Source organism: Sorex araneus, chromosome 3 (assembly GCF_027595985.1).
Source record: "Sorex araneus isolate mSorAra2 chromosome 3, mSorAra2.pri, whole genome shotgun sequence".
NCBI lineage: Eukaryota > Metazoa > Chordata > Mammalia > Eulipotyphla > Soricidae > Sorex > Sorex araneus.
This window is the reverse complement of record NC_073304.1, coordinates 109,480,761-109,501,881: the sequence shown is the minus strand read 5'-3', so window position 1 is coordinate 109,501,881 and position 21,121 is coordinate 109,480,761. Positions and strand designations below refer to the sequence as shown.

The 21,121-nt window shown below is 39.4% G+C and overlaps 1 protein-coding gene across 1 annotated transcript; it reads left to right on the top strand.

The window, feature by feature from the left end:
• Nucleotides 1-16,317: 16,317 nt before the first annotated feature.
• On the top strand, nucleotides 16,318-18,216 carry LOC129403653 (rac GTPase-activating protein 1-like). Its single transcript, XM_055133469.1, is given in 1 exon segment — nucleotides 16,318-18,216. A coding segment is annotated over 1 exon segment (1,899 nt).
• Nucleotides 18,217-21,121: the final 2,905 nt, after the last annotated feature.

The following is a 21,121-nucleotide window of genomic DNA, read 5'->3' as shown; positions in this document are numbered from 1 at the left end:
GACCTCCAACCACATTTTACTTGGTGGTCCCTTCCCTGAGTTACCCAGAATGAGAGACCAGCCTCCAAGCCATGGAAACATTCTCCTGGTACTTATTTCTACTATTGTTGGGCATTAGTCTTATAGTCTATTATTCTATATTCCACAGATGAGTGCAATCTTTCTATGTCTGTCTCTCTCTTTCTGACTCATTTCACTTAGCATGATACTTTCCATGTTGATCCACTTATATGCAAACGTCATGACCTCATTTTTTCTAACAGCTGCATAGTATTCCATTGTATAGATGTACCAGAGTTTCTTCAACCAGTCATCTGTTCTAGGGCACTCGGGTTTTTTCCAGATTCTGGCTATTGTAAACAGTGCAGCGGTGAACATATAAGTGCATATGTCACTTCGACTATACTTTTTGGCTTTTCTGGGGTATATTCCCAGCAGTGGTATTGCTGGGTCAAATGGGAGCTCAACCTCTAGTTTTTTGAGAATCGTCCATACTGTTTTCCAAAGGGGCTGAACTAGCCGGCATTCCCACCAGCAGTGTAGAAGGGTCCCTTTCTCCCCACATCCTCTCCAACATTATTTAAAAAATCAGCTGGCTTTAGAAAAAAATTATTCCTATCATTGTTGCTCTTTTGAAAGAATACCAGAATGCCATCTCCAGAGACATGTAACACCATTTTCTTAAGCTTATGGACCTGAGTCAGCAGTTGTGACCAACAGTTGTTGACTTCTTTGTTCAGTGGGATCCTGAGTTGGCTGGATTCAGAGCACCATCTACTCCTGCAAAGACCCACAGCTCCTACATTTTCCTCTCAGGCACATCTCATAAAAGTCTCCAACTTAAATGGCCATTTATGTCTCCCTTCTCATCCTGGACTACTGATTTCATGCTGCTTTGGGGAAATTCTGATCTGCCTCCCTCAATTAATTCACATAATAAATTTCCTTGACTGTGCTGCAGTTCATCTTGGAAGTGCACGTTCAACTCTAATTCTTGGTGCCCACCACCTGTTTTTAATCTCTAATGAGAGGCGAGGAAAGGGATATGCACTCCAATGGACTTCTAAATCATCTGTTCTTCATTCCTAGTAGTGTTTAAAAATTCTTTCGGAGTTGCTTGTGCAAAGACTGCTTCTACAGAACAAGGTGGAGCTTCAGCTGTTACCACTCTCCACATCACCCTGTGTTGACCTCCAGCAGATCTCAGGAATCCTGGCAGCAGTACTGGTAGCTTCCTCACAACCCTTCTATACTTTGTGCAGCCTCTGAAACAAGATTCTGAGTTACTAGTAAGTGTACTGCCTCTGTTTCATAGACATACTGGCTTGCAGGAATTCCAAGTGAGCACAGACCAGCTTACAGTCATACTAAGTGGATATGCACACATCGTACAGTGAACATCCTAAAAAATCCCCAAAACTGCTCTGACTATATTTATATTAACTTCATGTATTAGAGATAACTCTTGAGGATATACTACTGAACCATACTATCTGGGCACATCAGTTCTAATTCTCCAGACCAAGGTGTGTGCTTCTGGGCTAGGGGACTTTGCTCATCCACTCCCCCTCATGCCACCAGGCTCTGAACAGAAAGCCTAAAGCTAGACCCTGAGGGGTCTTTTACCTCCTTATTGCCAACCCCAGTCCCTAGACCAGGGACCCATCTGACACCAGCTTTACACTCTCTGAACTGTCTGACATTCTCCAAACCCAAACTAAGATTATTACTGAGCACACATCTTATTACGGTCAGTGGATGCAACAAACATACTTCACTGATCTTATACAGTTATATATCTCAGTCAACTAACTAGAGTGACTCATTCAAAACCCCTTTGCCATAGTCTAACAGCACTACATGGTAAAGGAAATAATCTGAACAACAGAGGTATTATGAGTAGCCTCCTGTATAAACAACTGAACCATACTCTCTGGGAAGAAGCAAGAAGACTCTCCCAGAATAAGAGGTCTGATGGATGAATCCTATTTGCAATGCATTATAAACCCGCATCTCTAGCCCTTTAACAGTAAGGTCTTTTTGATGAAGTCCCTTTCGCAACTTGTTCTCAAGAAGCCCCTTCTGTGCAATGGCACTTCTCCTTCACCCTCAGAGAAGGCTTGATAAGTTCCTTGACTAGAGGAGAAAAGACAGTGTTCCATGGTCAGGTGCTTCATTTCTAGACCCTGTTTTTTATTTATTTGACTGATGAGGCTCATTTCTTCAGTTCCCATAATAGTCTGAGGCCCCATATATTAGATAATGGGGAGAGGAAGACGGTGGGGCTCCAAAGCAATCTGCAAATATACAGTGCTAAGGAGGAAAATGAAAATCAATATTTGTTCCTAGTACATTTTTTAGCTTTGCATAATGTGAGTAATTTTAATTTAAAATCTTTGGGAATTTTAACCAAAGATTGAACTTTAGGTGATGTTAGACATGGAAATAGAGGGAAAATAAGATGGCTCTGAATCTCAACTTAATTAAAATGCAATCATGTCTTCTTTTTTCCTTTAATACATCTTAAATTAATGCAATAGGTTAGACAAATGGAGAGTTGAGAGTTCCACTGGTCTAAATAAGCTCTAAAAACAGAAGAGAGATCTAATGCACAATGATGCACTAGATCCAAACATCCCTTAATTCCTATGCTTTTATCTTGCAACAGTCAAGAAAGACTGGTTAGTTTATCAGCAATCATATAAGAGTGACGTCAAGTTGTCCAACTAACAAAAGCCAGAAAAAAACTGGAAGAAACTGAAGATAAAGACAGGGGAAATATCAGAGAAACAGAAAACTGTTTATTACAAACATCAAAATACGCAGAGTAGCTTACAGAGAAGGGGCTGAGAAAATTTAGTTACATCCAGAATATTTATGGAATTGGGGAGTTCCCGTGGGCCTTATAAACAGCTCATTAAGATCCCTGCTCTTGATTCTAGGAATTAAAACTTGCTGCTTCAACTAACTGCTCCCTGGAGATTTGTTTTCTTCTTGCACAACAGTCATAAAATCTCTGATTATTTTCACAATCTTTTTATTGTCTAGATGGACTCATAATCTGGAGGAGCCTTGAACTTTCTTTTGGTTTGAATGACAATAAAACGAAAAAAGACAAGACCATTAAGTCAGCAAGGAATGAATTTTATAGCACTGAGGAAGCCACTTGACAGCTCTGAGCTCAGGAGTTTTGTTAAGTCAGAACATATTGTTAAGTCAGCCTTCAAGTTACATGAAATTGTTCCTTAAGTCCTAGCAAGCCCTGCTCAGTTCTTGGTGAGGTTCCACTGTTACATCCACACCAAGAGTGAGGGTGAATTAGGTGCACATCTCTACTGTATTTTCTTTACATTAAGTGATGCAAGAGTATTTCCAGTGAGCTAAATATTGGAAAAATCATGCACACTTTCAGAAACTCAGTGATAAAGAAGAGCAGGCAAGATGAGGAGATAGGCATAGGTTGGAGAGAAAGTGATGCCCCAGCAGGGCTGGATAAGTGTTTTTGCATTAGAATATTAATTTCTCAGACTTAACGTTTCTAATAGTGGGGCTGGGGGGTTGCTGCAAATTGGCAGATGACAAGTTGCTGAGAGTTGAACTTCTAAAATGTACAACTAAGGAATAATGGAAATACAAGTCAGACATTAACAAAGGCTTTTGCATGTGTGCTTACATATGTGCGTGCAAACACACACACACACTTTTGAAAATCTGGTTGCTATTTGATCAAATCTCAAAGTAAGATTAGGAGTTTGACGGGTTGAGCAGGTGGGGTAGGAAACATATCTTTTTATGATCATGGCTGAGATGTGGTTAGTGAGAACCAACTCTTCATTCTTCTAATCCCATAAAATAAAGTTTTTTTCAACATATCTGTGCCACTGACCCATCTTCACATGTCTTGGGTGTCCAGTGAAAGATGAAGAACCTTCATGATCAAATATTTGCAGAGAATCTGTCCTCATGGAACCAGATGAATCCTGGGCAAGGTCAGGATTCATCTTGTGGGTTAAAGATCACTGTGCTTTATAGTCCATTTCTTGAAATTTCTATGTTCTCTTTGAAATGAGTCAGCTCAAACCCTCCACGCAAAAGACCCTTAAATCATAGGAGATAAAGGGGTCTTATTCTGAATTGATTCTTATTTGAATTTCCCCCTTTCTTAAGAGATGGGGAGAAGAATTTCTAAATAAAAGGATCACATGGCTCCTTGATTGGGAATTCTGATCATCTTGAAGCGCCAGCAAAGGGAAACTTGCATTGGCAAAATGAGGAGAACATGAGGAGAGCATAGACAACATTATAAAGTAACCACCTACAAATATCACTGCATGGTCTCAGATTCCTGGAAGAATTTTAAAATTTTTCCAATTGGAGTGGTAATAGGGAGAAGTTATTTTTTTATTAATTGTAAAGTATGACTGAAGCCCTAGTGGTGTAGAGACACCCTCATATGTGGCACGAGGCAGGCATTGAGACACAAGTCCTGGTGTATCTAAAGTAAGCACAGGCACATAGACGAGGCAGTCTCTCAAGGCACTATATATATATACTTGTATAGTTGAAGAACCGAGAGCTACAGAATGGGTTTTATGAGAAAGAATAAAATATCTATGACCCTGTAAGAGGAGTGGTCTTAATAGTTCTCTGCATCAGCTTAGCTTCCTGTTAAGAGCACGTAAGTGCTAGACTCAAATAGTACTTACCTCAGTCAGTATAGGTCTGGACACCCTGTCTTCTTCAGGAAAGTTTGCATCACTATGCCCCAATTATCTTTTTTTTTGGGGGGGGGGACAAACTCAGCAATTCTCAGGCTTACTCCTGATTCTACATAAGGATAAGTCTTATCCCACTGTCAGTAATCACCCCTGACAGTGCTCAGGGGGCCATATGGGATGTTAGGGATCAAACCCAGGTTAGCAGTGTGCAAAGCAAATTACCTGCCTGCTGTACTATTGCTCCCCACACTACCTCAGCTTCAGCTATCCTTCATCTCACTTCTGGAACATTTATATTTTAGTCTATTTTTGTTTTTGTTCTATTTCCTTTGGCCACACACATAAGTGCTCAAGGATTACTTCTAGCTCTGTAGTCACGGATCAATTCTGGTAGACCTGGAGGACTGAAAAGGGTGCTGGGGATCGAGCTTAGTTGGCTGTGTGCAAGACAAGTGCTCTATCCACCATACTACGTTTGCTCAGGTACCTGTACTTTTGTCTGATTGAATGTCAAATGACCTACCCATCATACTAAATTCATAATGGAATTTGATATTTGCATCTTTCCTTCTACCTAAGAAATCTGCACCAAATATTTTCACTTAATTATTAAATGAAATAGCTGTATTATTAATTTGCTTGCATATTTATTTTCTGAAAGATTTCCACCAGAACACTGCTTCTCAAGTTCTAGAATGTAAAATAATATCTCCCAGAAAATGAAATATAGATCTCTGAACCCACTTTCAGAATTAAATTCTGGTTAGTGGTTGATCTGGGAATTTGGCTCTTTAACAGGCAACACCATATACTCCTGATACTCAATTCTGTAAAGCACACTTGGAGTAATAAAACCTATAATGTGACTTTTACATGTAGCAGCATGAATAAGTCTTATCCCTCTTCAGTGCACATGGTAGAGTCAGCATAAAGTCAGCAACCAGCACATTTCCTGGAGGAATAAATGACAGGTATCAAGTTATTCTTCCAATACTCCTGATACTGCAAATGTCTGAGAGCCTTAGTGGACACTAAAATTAATATATTTGGTAGAATCACAGGCTAGTGAGTAGGATTTTGTTGTTCATGGAGAGACTAGGAATGAGAAGAAGGCCTGGAACCAGTGATAAAGGTGGATGGGGTGGGGGGGGTGGAAAATCTCCTAGGAGTCATATCTGGTTTCAGTCTCCCTATATGTATAACTATGCGCACTTCAGGGACATCAGCAGTTAGACTGAGAAGTTGGCATACTCCTTCTGCTTAATCAGTTGAAAACCGTCCAGAGCTGTCACCTTCTGTCACTGACTGAGTCCAACAGCTGACACTTCCTTTTCTTGAGACTAGCCTGATTTTCTATTCGATGGTTTATGCTAGAGACAAAATGTTTACACTAAATGAAATTTACACTAAATTAAATCAACAATTTTCAACCATCTTGGAACATATATTCAAAACTGGATCTCTAACATGCTATTTTGGTGATGATATCTTTTAGGACCAGAGGATGCAGTGGAATGAAGTTGGTTATAAACTATGGGCATTGGGCATACACATCAGACTTGAGTCTACATGTCTCTTTTGAAATCTCAATCACTCATCTTTCAAATTTCCTTTCACCACCAGGTCCTGAAAAATGGATGGGTCTCAGAAATGTTCTTTTATTTATTGTAAAGCATATAGTTTCAGTTAACTTTATGCATGAGCTTGATGTGGCTCCAAGATATCCAAATATTTGGTTAAGAGTCCAAGTATAATTATATGTATGGATATATTTTGCAATAAGATTAGCATTTTTTAAATAATCAGTCACTAATCATTTGTTTATGATTATTAAATTTTTGTTTACAATTATTTGTTTACAAATATTAAAGAATTTCTGGAGCTTAAATCTTATACCTCTCTATATGTATAATACTCAATATAGTCACCACCAAAATTATAGTACCACCCCACAATCCAAAAGATCTCTAGATTCATTGTGCCCCTCCTTCCCTTTTCTCTATGATAATCTATATAATTTTCTCAGTAGGAAAATTATGATTCTAAGAGTTTCATGAGTTTTGTTGTTTTTGTTATGTTTCTTTAGGTTCTGTAAATGTTGCAGGTTGTAGAAAGGGCAACTAAAGAAGTAGATTTCCTGAATCTCCTGAAATGTTGCAGATTAGCTGACTCTTGGGTACCTCTGAAATTTTGCCAGTGATTAAGGCAAAATAAGGGAGGAGGAAGTAGCCTCCAGAAAAGAAGAGTGATATAACTTTCTTGCTAGACCCTCTTCAGTGGCCTGTGAAAGGGTCTCGGGGAGTTAGCAATAATAAAGTCTGACATGAGCGCCTCCTGCCGTGGACACTCACTCCCACCAGCCCCACATGTTAGAAGTCAAGCTATGTGAGAGTTCCACTTGGTCTTCACTGTGTAGGAAACTTGTTCCCACTAGCTGATTTTTCAGATGGCCTCAACCTGGTTGAATGAGTTTTCTCTTTGCTATGAACTCTGCCCAGGTATTGAAGTCTGCCATACTCCTTCACAGTAAAGAATTTCAGGAAGGATATGAATAGTGATGTTAGATAGGTATGTATCAGGAAATATGAGGGGAAGAGGGAACAAGAAAGGACATCCTCAAAAGAACAGGGGCCTCACCAGAAAAGAGAAAGCTGAGTATACTTCTCAAGATGAGAAGTGAGATGTGGGTGACCTTCCCACTAACCTTGCACAGTTAGTTTTGTGGGGTCCCATCCTCACTCCCTTTACTTGTGATGTTCTATGTAAATAAATTTTGTTACTAAGATGTTGTCAAGGACAAAAGCTGGGAAATTTTGATGGTCCTTTTCATACTCTTAAAATGACTTTTGCTCCTGCCTTTTGCACCTCTCTCCTCAGGGTTGCAAACTCTGTTGAGTCTGGCATGTCTACCCTCCATCATTGTTCTGGTTTGTCACATGGATCCCTATATCCTAGAGGACATCATGGCTTTGGTTGCTCTGATTTAAAGACTCAATTATTTTTTTAAAAAATTCATATTACTAGGGACTTCTCTGTCTGTCTATCCACAACATTTACCTTTGTTATCCTATGAATGAAACCTTCCCAGTTATTGTTTTTAATTTCCTACTTATTTCAATTAGGTTTTTATTCAGTCATCTCTTAATGGACAAGTAGGTTGACTCCATGTTTTGGTCACTGAGAATAATGCTCCCATGAACATGTCCTATGAAAATGTCTTTTGGGGATTAGTATTTTCATATATCTTAGAAAAATGTCCAGAAGTGCTATTGCTAGAACATATGACATTTACATTCTTATTTATAAAAGGAACTCCCATACCATTTTCCATTGGCTGATCCAATTTATATTCTAACCCATGATGTATCAGAACACTTTTTGCTTCATATCCCCTCTAATACTTGTTGTCATTGACTTTTTGATTGAAGTAATTTCTTTTGGTGTGAGATGGTGATATTAACATTTGAATAGCAGCCTTAGTAAGCTGCCCTCTGTAGTGAGGGTAACCTTATTTAATCTATTGAGGACCTGGAGAGATCAAAAGGTAGAGAATTAGTGATTTCACTCTCTCTAGCTGGAAAATGATGAACGGGAAATTCATCATCTACTGTCAGTCTGGAATTTACACCATTGGCTCTTTTCATTTTTAGTACTCAGACCTGCCAACTCAGACTGGACTTAGACTACTGGCTTTCCTGTGTCTCCAGCTTGCTAAGGTGCTGACCAGACTGGAGACTTCAGAAAGATGTGAGACAAATTTCTTATTTTATGCAGAGATGCATATGTGTGTATCTGTTGGTATGTATAAGGTAAAGGGGGTCTTATGTATAAGGTAAATATGGTCTATATGGCCATATTTCTTCGAGCTTGAGCTGATTTGGGTGAACTGGAAATAAGCATTAATCTTATGGCAGGTAGAAATGCAGGCCTTACAGAGTCAGAGAGGTTAGAGAGATGCAAGCATTAATTGCACATAGAAATGTAAGATTATATGCCTCTCTGAGATAGCAAAATAAGGAGATCAAGCTGAGGTGTTTTCAAGAAACACTATATGTCTATGAACTCTCCAAGTATGGCCTCTGGTAACTGATAGTAAAAACTGTGTCTTCTAGTATCTGTGTTTTCTCTTGCCCTGACTGTGAGAGGTGGAATATATTTCTCCTCCCCTACGACTTGACTTTCCTGAGCCCAAATCTCTCACATATCCAGAGTTTCGAAGCCATAGAACAGCAATTTAAAAAAATATATATATGACTTTTATTTTTTTAAATAAATGTAGTTAAGAATGATAAGCATGACTCAAATAAATACAAAGATCTATTATGCAATGCTAATACATTCTCCACCCAAAATAAGGTACCCTTAATCAGTATCTTTATTGAATAATGAACATTTGCCTGTTTTCTATTCATTTATCCATGAATGTCAGCTTCTACTATGAGTTATAGGGGTACAACAATGAGCAGTACAAAAAAGACAACAAATGTCAGTGTCAGAAACATATTTTTACCTGTCATGCACAATGCTACAAAGTTTTTTATGAATGGAATAGGCATTATTACTAAATAACTGACATGCAATTAGTAAAAATACCTCTTTTTCTAATAATTTCTATGATTGTTACCTAATTTCCATTATTTGTGTGGAGCACCATTAATTTTTGTTGAGTTTCATAATGAGAGAGAGCAGGTAATTCTAGTCTTAAGGATTTTAACCTTGATTGGAAGTGACTGATTTAAAGAGAGTGGAAATAAAGAAAGAAATATTCAATCTGCAAGTTAAGACCCTCATAAAGAAAATGTCTTCAGTATTTCCTCCATCTGTGACACTTTTTCCTGTAAAATTAGCCTCTGGAACGTGGAGTCACTAAAGGAAAGGAAGCCGAGAACATGCTGACTATCACTAGAGTGTCTTTTCCGAGAAACCTTCCCTTAATATTGCAGAAAGCAGTGCTTTCCAGAAAATGAAAAAATAAAACCGGTGTTCACTTATTATCAACCACTTCTTATAGAATGTGACAGCACCTTTACCTCAACTTTTGTCAGTATGTTTATAGTTCAGTTGCTAACTTGAAGAACTGGCATCTTAAGCTGCTTAGACTAAGGTAAGATTTGTTACTTTACTTGCTAATAAAGGTAACTGATAATTGAACTAGCTTGAATTTTTTGTGTGTGCCTGAATGGTCTTTGATGAAAATACGAGTTCCTTTCTACTTTGGCAGTTAAGGTGAAAGAAGGGGACTGTCTACGGGTCAGAGAGGACTGAGCATCCTGCTCACAGTCCCCGGTCAGGTCTTCCTCACTGCGTCCCTCTTCATGCACTCCCCAAGCCACTTGCTTCAGTACTGGGGCCACTCACCAAACCCCCTATATTATCTTGAGATCTTTCCCAGGCCATCTGCCCCCAGCCTTAAACTTTGTATACATTTAAAGGAATGATTTCATTCATCTGTGGGATATAAAAGCAAACAATATCCAAAGACAGTAGAAACCGGTTCATGGTAGGAAGCATGCCATCCAGGGAAAGAGGAAGCACAATTAGGACAGAAAAGGGACCACTATGATCATCACAGTTGGAAATAACCACTCTGGATAACAACTGAGTCCTAAAAAGGTGCTTTCCATAAAGGCAGGCTGCAGGGAAGGGTGGGGTGGGATGGGCTGAAGGGAAACTGGTACATTGGTGACAAGAAATGTGCACTGGTTGTTGAAATAGTATATTACTGAAACTCAATCATGGACAACTTTGCAACTGTGTATCTTACCATTATTCAATTAAAACACAGCATAAGTAAATAAATAAGTGGAGACATTCTACTGTGTATGCAGGGCGAGTGAAGTATGAATTCCCTACTTTGCTTTTGTTCTGGGCCTATTCTTAAAGAGCCTGGGCTTTTTTGATATGTCATCCTGGTATGAATAAATCTTGTTTATAAAGATTGGTGAGTAAGCATTTGAATTTTCCCTGTATTACTGGGTTAAATTTCCACAAGTATTAGTTCTGCACAGTTGTTACATGACTCAGCAAGGATAGAGGCCTTTATGATTCTGGGACCCTGTTTGTCACAATTGATGTTAATATGCCCCTGAATTGGTCTAAATGGAGGTTTTCTGCTTTGGGAAACAAAAGAAGAGAATGATAGCCTCCTCTGCAGAGCTGCAGACTTAGAACTGTGGTGGGCTTTATCTTTCACTACAGGCAGTATCTCTTGGTGCATGAGTCACTGCCAATATTCTCCTATCTAGGTCAAAGTGACCACAGCTGTCCAGGTCTCCCAGAAAATGCTGTCAGTGGTTCAGAAAAATTGAATGTCTGTTAGAGAAATCAAATGTTCTTTTTTTATCAGAAATTTTCTGATAAATTTGAATCACTCCGGGGCCTCATCTGAAGTTTAACTCCAGCCTCCTTTGGGTCTCCTTTCCTTTGAAGCCCTGAAAAGCTAATGAAGCCAGCTCAAAGATTAATATAGACACGGATAGTTTATACAATTTCCCTTCCCCTCAAAAGTCTAATCTTTTCAGGTAGAATGGAGTGCATCTTAGGTGACCAGCCCAAAAGGGGATCTTACTGTTTGTTCAGGTACCCACTAGCCTGCTACCCTTTCTTCTGTGTTTTTTCTCCACCATAAAAACCCTCTTTTTGGTCAGAAAAATAGCATATATACTTGTCTTGCACACAGTTGGTGGCCTGGATGCCACCCCTGACACCCCATCTGGTCCTCTATGCTGGCCAAGACTGATCCCTGAGTACAGAGACAGGAGTCAGCCCTGAGCCAGGCCAGTATGTATTTCCTCACACAACCCACAAAATAAAACAAAAATATCCCCTTCTTGTCACCCTGCAGACAACATAGGGTTTTGAGGACAAAAATTCCATCGTATTCTCAGATTGCTAGTGGAAGAGGGAGCCCCACTTTCCCCTTGTCAGTTGCTACAAGCAATGTCTTTTTTACTTCCCCGTATTATGTTTTTAAAATTCCTTTAAAATCCCTGGGATCTTACAGAAAAAATGGGAAGTTAACAACTGTCCAAGTTTAGGTTTATACCTCTACAAGCATTTCTCAGAAAGGAAGAGCAAGCCCAGATAAATCACCTAACCTCACAGCTTAAGATCTTGGAAAATGGCCAACAAAAGGAGCCCAAACAAGGCTAGAGGAAGGAAAGAATAAAAATTAGAGCAGAAATTAATGAGGTGGAACCTCCCCAAAAAACAATCCAAAGGGTCAATGAAACCAAGAGTTGGTTCTTTAAGAAAATTTAAAACAAGATTGATAAACCTCTAACAGAACTCACAAAGAAAGAGAAAAAAAAACCAAATAATAAATAAAATAAACAGAATCAGAAGGGAGACATCACAACAGAAACTACAGAAATTCAAAGAATCATCAGAGATTACTTTGAGAATCTTTATGCCAAGATATAAGAGAACAGAGAGGAAATGGATAAATTCCTGGATTCATATAGCCTCCCAAGGCTGAAACAAGAGGACTTGGAGTACCTGAACAGACCTATCATCATTGAGGAAATTTAAACAGTAATAAAAAGTCTCCTCCAAAACAAAAGTTATGGCCAATATGAATTCATCAGTGAATTCTTTCAAATCTTTAAAGAGAACTTGCCACCAATCCTTTTCAGGATTTTTCTGTAAATTGAGAAATCAGAAATACTTCCAAAGAGTTTCTAAGGGGCAAATCTGGTATCACTCAGATACCAAAAACAGAGAGAGAGACCACAAAGAAAGAGAATTACAGGCTGATATCCCTGGTCAACACAGATACAAGGATCCTCAACAAAATCCTAGCAAGCAGAATTCAATGGCTCATCAAAAATATCATACACCATAACCAACTAGGATTCATCCTGGGGATGCAAGGATCGTTTAACACCCGCAAGTCAATCAGCATAATACAACATATCAATAAAAGAAAAGATAAAGACAATATAATCATATAAATAGATGCAGAGAAAGCATTTGACAAGATCCAGTACCTGTTCATAATAAAATCTATGAACAGAAACAGATATTTAAAAAACATCCAGTTTACAATGGTGCCTCAGAAAATCAAGTACCTTGGAATTATCTTAACTAAATAGATGGAGAATCTACAGAAAGAAAATCACAAAACACTACTTCAAGAAATAAAATACGACACTAGGAAATGGAGAAACATCTCCTGCTCATGAATCGGAAGGATTAACATTATGAAAATGACAATACTCCCCAAAGCATTGTACAGATTTAATGCAATACCTATAAGGATACTCATGACATTTTCAAAGAAATAGACAAAACACTCCCGAAATTCATATGGACCAATAACCCCCAACCAAAGCTAAAGCAATCCTTGGAAAAAATAAGATGGGTAGCATCTCCTTACCCAGCTTCAAACTCTACTACAAAGCAGTAGTAATTAAAACAGCATGGTATTAGAATAGAAACAGACCTGCAGACCAATGGAACAAAGTTGAATATTCTGTCACAGACTCTCAAATATATGATCACTTAGGCTTTGATAAAGGAGCAAGAAATGTGAAGTGGAGCAAGGAAAGCCTCCTCAAAAAATGGTGCTGCGAATATTGGATAGCTACTTGCAAAAAGATGAACTCAGTCCTCTGTCTAACTCCAAGCACAAAAGTCAGATCAAAGTGGATTTAAAAACTCAGAATAAGACCTGAATCCATAAGGTAGTGGAGGAAAATGTAGACAGAGCCCACTATGAAATTGAAGCTAAAAGCATCCTTTAAGATGAAACACCACTGACCAAGCAAGTGAAAACAAAACATAAACGAATGGGACTATATTAAACTAAGAATTTTCTGCACCTCAAAACAAACAGTGACCAAAATACAGATAGGGCCCACGGAATGGGAAAAATATTTACCCAATACCAATCAGATAAGTGGTTAATATCTGGGCTGTACAAGACATTAGTAGAATTGTGCAAGAAAAAACTTCCAACCCCATCAAAAACTAGGAAGAAGAAATGAACAGAAGCTTCCTCAAAAGAGAAATACAAATGGTCAAAAGGCACATGAAAAACTGTTCTACATCATTAATCATCAGGAAGATGCAAATCAAAACAACACTGAAATATCATCTTATACCACAGAGACTGGCACACATCAAAAATAACAAGAACAACCAGTGCTGACACAGATGTGGGGAGAAAAGGACTGTCTTTCATTGTTGATGGAAATGCCAACTGGTCCAGCCTTTCTAGAAAACAATATGGGATTTCATCAAAAAACTAGAAATTAAGCTTATGAATATATCTCAGAGGTGCAAAAAAAGAACAGTTAGAAAGCACATCTGCACCTGTGTGTTCACTGAAGCACTGTTCACAATAGCCAGACACAACCCAAGTACCTGAGAACAGATGACTGGTTAAAGAAACTTTTGTACACCTACACAATAGAATACTATGCACCTGTTAGAAAAGATGAAGTCATGAAATTTGATTATAATTGGATGGTCATGGAGAATATCATACTAAGTGAAATGAGTCAGAAAGCATGGGACAGACATAGAAGGACTGCACTCATTTGTGGAATATAATATAATATCAGACTAACAGTCAAGGAGGGTAGAGACAAGGGACAGGAAGATTGCTCCATGCTTTCAAGACTGCCTCATGAACTGGGGGACAGGGCAGCTGGCATAGAGAAGGGATCACTAAGCCAATGGTGGTTGGAGGGATTGCTCAAGATGAGAGATATGTATTGAAAGTATATAAAGAACCAAACACGATAGCTTCTTAGTTTCTGTATTGCAATTCATAATGCCCAAAGGTAGAGAGAGAGAGAGCGAGAGAGAGAGAGAGAGAGAGAAAGAAAGAAGAAAATTGCCACAGAGGCGGCAGAGAGGGATAGTTCTGGCAGGAGGGATACTGGGTACATTTGTGGTCGAAAATGTGCACTGTTGGAGGGATGGGTGTTCAATAATTGTATGAATGAAACTCAATCATGAAAACTTTATAACTATCTCATGGTGATTCAATTAAAAGAAAAACAATTGTCCAACTTCACAAAATAATCCCCCAGGGCTAGGTTCATCTTAAAATCCCCCGGGACTTTAAGGCAATGGGCAAAACTTAAGGCAAATGCCAGACCACTCTCTAGCATCTTGATGTTCTCTAACATTCTTGTCACTTGATCCCAATTTTATTTTAAAAGAGCCTACACACACAAACACACATACACAAAACACGCACACTTATCTTTAACCTCCCTCATTCTCCTTAACATAATCAGTTCTTTACTTTCTCTCCTTACCCCACACATGAAGTGTGTGATTTCTCTTTTACATTCCAATAAACTTTTCTACTTTCTAATTCTGAGTCTGAGTATTTTTACTACTCTTCATTATTCTGAGTATTTTTATTCTTAAAAATATTTAATAATCTGGGAGTCATGGATAAACAAGACCCCTCATCACATTGCTTGTGCATCACTTGCACCTCAACAAAACTCTTTTTTTTTCTCACATTAATTCTTGTGTCAAGTAACTGGCTGTTTATCAGTCATACCAGAAAATTAGAGATCAATAATTAATATCAAAAACTTCTTTAATCTGCAAGGGCGGATGAGACCTATGATGAGTTTTTCCTGAATGAGTTTTTCCTTTAAAACCAAGATGTGGTTTAAAGAAATTGCCTACTCTGGACAAGAACTGAGTGGCAAAGAAATAGACAGGATAACTTTGCAATACTTGTAAGACCTTACTGCCATAAAGGAATGAGAGAGATGAGAGAGAAGAAGAAGGAGGCAGAGTAGGATGAGGAGGAGGAGGAGGAGGAGGAGGAGGAGGAGGAGGAGGAGGAGGAGGAGGAGCAAAGTGTCCAGTAGAGGCAATGAGTCAATGGTGGTGGGTGACAGTAGGAAACTGGGAACATTGGTGGTGGGAAATATACACTGGTGAAAGGATGGGTGTTGGAACATTGTATGACTGAAACCCAATTATTAACAACTTTGTAACTGTGACTCTCATGGTGATTCAATAAAAAATGTAAAAACAAATAAAACAAAGAAGTGGTCTAGTCTAAATTTCCACATATTAAACATAAAAATCAGAACATCAACAGGATGGCAAATAAGGAAGTTGTGGGAAGCACACCCCACACACCAGACACCATGTAAAACAACAATGACAAGACTGACTAAAATAACTTGAAGAGCTTTGGGAGGGAGTTAAAGTTTACAGTAATCATTAAAAATATATAGTAACAATGTAACAGGAGAGTAAAGTGACCTTTTCAGTCCTGCTTGCTCTCAGCCTGCTTGCAATGACACAATCTTAGGGCTGAGGGAGATGGCAGTCCTGTTTCTAGTGTCTTGTTTCCAATTAGAATGGGAATAAAAAGTCTTATTTGCATGTGTTATAGATGGGTTTCTAAACAAAGGGCTGGCATCGGTTTAAATCACCTTGAAACTGGAAATGGAAAGAATAGCTTCCCTCATAATGCGAACTGCACTAGGAAGCAGCAGAGGACTGAAGAGAGCACACAGCCTGCTGGCCCCACACCCTCTGTCAACCAGCATTCAACGCCCGCAGTGGGGGGACAAAAGACTAAAAACCAGGGCGCAGGGGTCTGCGAGAAGAGATGGATACTACAATGCTGAATTTGCGGAATCTGTTTGAGCAGCTTGTACGCAGGGTGGAGATTCTCAGCGAAGGAAATGAACTCCAATTCATCCAGTTGGCAAAGGACTTTGAGGATTTCCGTAAAAAATGGCAGCGAACAGACCACGAGCTGGGGAAGTACAAGGATCTTTTGATGAAAGCAGAGACGGAGCGCAGTGCTTTGGATGTTAAGCTGAAGCACGCACGCAACCAGGTGGACGTGGAGATCAAACGGAGACAGCGAGCCGAGGCGGACTGTGAAAGGCTGGAAAGACAGATTCAGCTGATTCGAGAGATGCTCATGTGTGACACATCTGGTAGCATTCAACTAAGTGAGGAGCAAAAATCTGCTCTTGCTTTTCTCAACAGAGGCCAACCATCGAACAGCAGCGTGGGGAACAAAAGACTGTCAACTATTGATGAATCTGGTTCCATTTTATCAGATATCAGCTTTGACAAGACTGATGAATCACTGGAGTGGGATTCTTCCTTGGTAAAAACTTTTAAACTGAAGAAGAGAGAAAAGAGGCGTTCTAATAGTCGACAGTTCATTGACGGTCCCCCTGGACCTGTAAAGAAAACACGCTCCATTGGGTCCACAGCAGACCAGGGTAATGAATCCATTGTAGCAAAAACTACAGTGACTGTTCCCAATGATGGTGGCCCCATTGAAGCTGTGTCTACCATTGAGACTGTGCCATATTGGACCAGAAGCCAAAGAAAAACAGGTACTTTACAGCCTTGGAACAGTGACTCTACCTTGAGCAACAGACTGCTGGAAGCAAGGACTGAGACAGATGCTTCTGGCACTCCTCAGAGTGGCGGAGGGATGCGCCTGCATGACTCTGTGTCTAAGACGGTTATTAAGCCTGAATCTTGTGTACCATGTGGAAAGCGGATAAAATTTGGCAAGTTGTCTCTGAAATGTCGAGACTGCCGTGTAGTCTCTCATCCTGAGTGTCGGGACCGCTGTCCCCTTCCCTGCATCCCCACACTGGTTGGAACACCTGTCAAGATCGGAGAGGGAATGCTGGCAGATTATGTGTCCCAGACTTCTCCAATGATCCCCTCCATAGTTGTCCACTGTGTAAATGAGATTGAGCAGAGAGGGCTGATTGAGACAGGACTGTATCGGATCTCAGGCTGTGACCGGACAGTAAAAGAGCTGAAAGAGAAATTCCTCTGAGTGAAAACTGTGCCCCTTCTTAGCAAGGTGGATGATGTTCATGCCATCTGCAGCCTCTTGAAAGACTTCCTTCGAAACCTCAAAGAACCCCTCCTGACCTTTCGGTTAAACAAGACCTTTATGGAAGCAGCAGAAATCACAGATGAGGACAACAGCGTAGCTGCCATGTACCAGGCTGTTGGTGAACTGCCCCAGGCCAACAGAGACACATTAGCTTTTCTCATGATTCACTTGCAGAGAGTGGCTCAGAGCCCAGACACTAAAATGGATGTGACCAATCTGGCTAAAGTCTTTGGCCCTACAATAGTTGCTCATGCTGTACCCAATCCAGATCCAGTGGTGATGCTACAGGATATCAAGCGTCAACCCAAGGTTGTAGAATGCCTGCTCTCCCTTCCCCTGGAATATTGGAGTCAGTTTATGATGGTGGAACAAGAAAACATCGATCCTATCCATGTCATTGAAAACTCAAATGCCTTTTCAACACCACAGACACCAGATATTAAAGTGAGTTTACTGGGACCGGTGACCACTCCTGAACATCAGCTTCTCAAGACTCCTTCGTCCAGCTCCCTGTCACAGAGAGTCCGCTCCACGCTCACAAGGAACACTCCCAGGTTTGGGAGCAAAAGCAAGTCTGCCACCAACCTTGGATGACACAGCAACTTCTTTGCTTCTCCAATGCTGAAGTGAAGTCATGTTTCCTGTTACCTCCCATCACTTCCTGCAAAGAAGCGCGCCTGTACTCTGTATCTCTATGTACATCTCCTCTCCCCAAGTAATGTAATATCAAAAAAAAAAAGAGACTAAAAACCAACCCCTTAGGACTCCCAAAAAATGAAAGCATGAGATATAAGATATAAGACCAATATACATTGCATTTCTATTCACTAAAAATGAGCTACCTGAAAGAGAAATTAAGAAGACAATTCCATTTGCAGCTGCATCAAAAAGAATAAAGTGCCTCAGAATAAATTTAGCAAAGAAACTGAAAAAACCTACACACCGAATACTATAAACACTGGTGAAAGAAGGGACTGGGGATGTACTAGATTAGGTAGGGTGCTTGCTTTGCACACTGGAGATCTCTGGGTTTTATCCCTAGCACTGCATTTGCTTCCCTGAGCACAGCCAGGAGTGAAACCTGAGATCAGACAAGTGTGGTTCCTGAGCACAGAGCCAGGAGTAAACACCTTGCTGTGTCAAGGAAACTTACAAATATATAAATGAATCAAAATATGTGCTCATTCCTAATTAAAACAGTATATTCGGGGGGTGTGTGTGTGTGGAGGGGAAGAAACACATATGAAATAGAATAGAATAAAAAATAATCCACTAATGTGTGGTCAATTCTTGATGACAAAGTTGCTTATTCATTGGAGAAAGGTCATCTTTATAAATGAATAGTACTAGACAGTTACATGTAAAAGATGCTGTATAAATATTGTTACACAAGAATCACTTAATCATTTAAAACTGTGTTAGAGCTTTGGGTGTAAAACCTGGTATCATAAAAGTACTGGAAAAAATATAGTCAGGCTTTTTGACATGGTCTTCATAATGATTTCTGGATGTGACAGTGAAATCAAAAAAAGCAAAGAAAAAGACAAACAATGGAATGACATCAAACTAACAAGCTACACCACAAAAAAAATCATCTATTAAATAAATTATCAAATGAAGTACATCCTCAAATGAAAGATCAATAAAAGATTATCTCCAGAATGGGAGAAAATATTTGCATGAAACATATTATATTATATATCATGAAGACTTTATGATATATAAAACTCCCAGAAGAGAGCGACGTAGAGAGTCTCTTGCCTGCATGTCTGGCTGTCTTCCCCAGGGCCCCTCTGAGGAGATGGGCTCCAGCTTCCCTCCCCGCCCTGAGCAGAGCTACCAGCGGCCAAAGACCTCTGGAACCTAGTCACAGCCATGCTCGAGGCCCCTCTCCACACGTTCAAACAGGCCTCACGCATGAAGGTACTGGCAGAGGAACCCAGGTGTGTGTAATCCCATCAACAGCCAACATCCAGAGACTTAAAAGCAAGCTCCCAGAAGCGATATCTTATAACCTACTTCTCCCTCTGGGAGAAAGTAACAAGCTACTGAGAGTTTCCTGACCACATGGGAGAGCCTTGCAAGCTTCCCATGGTGTATTCATATGCCAGAGCCAGTAACAAGCTGAGTCTCATTCCCCTGACCCTGAAAGAGCCTCCAATGAGGCATCATTGGGAAGGCAGAGTAGAGAGAGGCTTCTAAAATCTCAGGGATAGGACAAATGGAGAGGTTACTGAGACCTCTTGAGAAATTCAACGATCAACAGGATTTTGTGATTCGTGATCATGAAGACTTGATATATTGATTATTTAAATTATTTAGATATTTAATATTTTAAGTTAATATTTAAAACATACAGAATTTACCATAAAAAGAATAAATCCCAAGCAATCTAATTTTAAGATGGTCAGAGTACATAAATAAACAATTGTTCCAAAGAATGCATACAAAATGCAAATAATTTCTTGCAAAGGTACCCAGCATCACTGCAACTCAGGCAAATACAAATAAAAGTGACAATAAGATCTAACATTTTTCTGGTTGGGATGGTTATTATCTAAAAACAAGAAATATGAGCACAGAGAATGTGGTGAAAGGGGACATTGGTGCATTGTCGGTATAAACACAAGCTGGTTATGCTTACTATGCAAAACAATATAAGTATATAGAAATAGAGTGAATAGAATTATGAGCTTATGATCCAGCAATTCAACTTCTGGGTATTCACTTAAAGAAAGTGAAAAAATAAAATTTCAAAAAAGTATGCATTTATGTGTTTAGTGTAGAATTTAGTGTAGAACACAATAGCCAGAATATAGAAAAAATAGGTACTCATTGATAGACAAATTATTTTATAAAGCTGGATGTACAATATTGTATTATTAACCCATAAAAAGAGGAAAACATGCTGTATGCAACAACCTTTAAGGCACTATGAAAAATAAGTCAGAGCAAGAAAATGCCTTTCTTATATACTCTCACTTATATGTGAAATCTTTTTTTAATTTTCTTCTATTATTTTAAAAAATTATTTATTTTATTGAATCACCATGTGTAAAGTTACAAAGTTCTCAGGCTTATGTCTCATTTATACAATGCTCGAACACCCGTCCCTTCACAGTGCCCATATTCCACCACCAAAACCCCTCGTATACCGCCCACCCCCCACCCCCCACCCCTGCCTGCATAGCTGATAAATTTCACTTTATTTTCTCTTTACCTTGATTACATTCCATATTTCAACACAAAACTCACTATTGTTGTTGGAGTTTCCCCCCAAAAATCAGCCCTACTGACAAAGAAGCATTTGATAATTAGTTTTCCATTGCTGAGAATGACAAGATATGAAGTTTAGGATTTAAGTTTAGGATTTCTGTATTTTAGTAATTAAGTCCAGGGAGATTTATGTTAGAAATTGCATCATTTCCCTTCCTGGGACAGCATGGGGCAATGGCTTAGTTCACAGTTTAGAGACATGGCTGCAAGCAGTTGCTGGGACCAAAAGTAGTCTAGTTGGCCTCCGGATCGTGGTTGA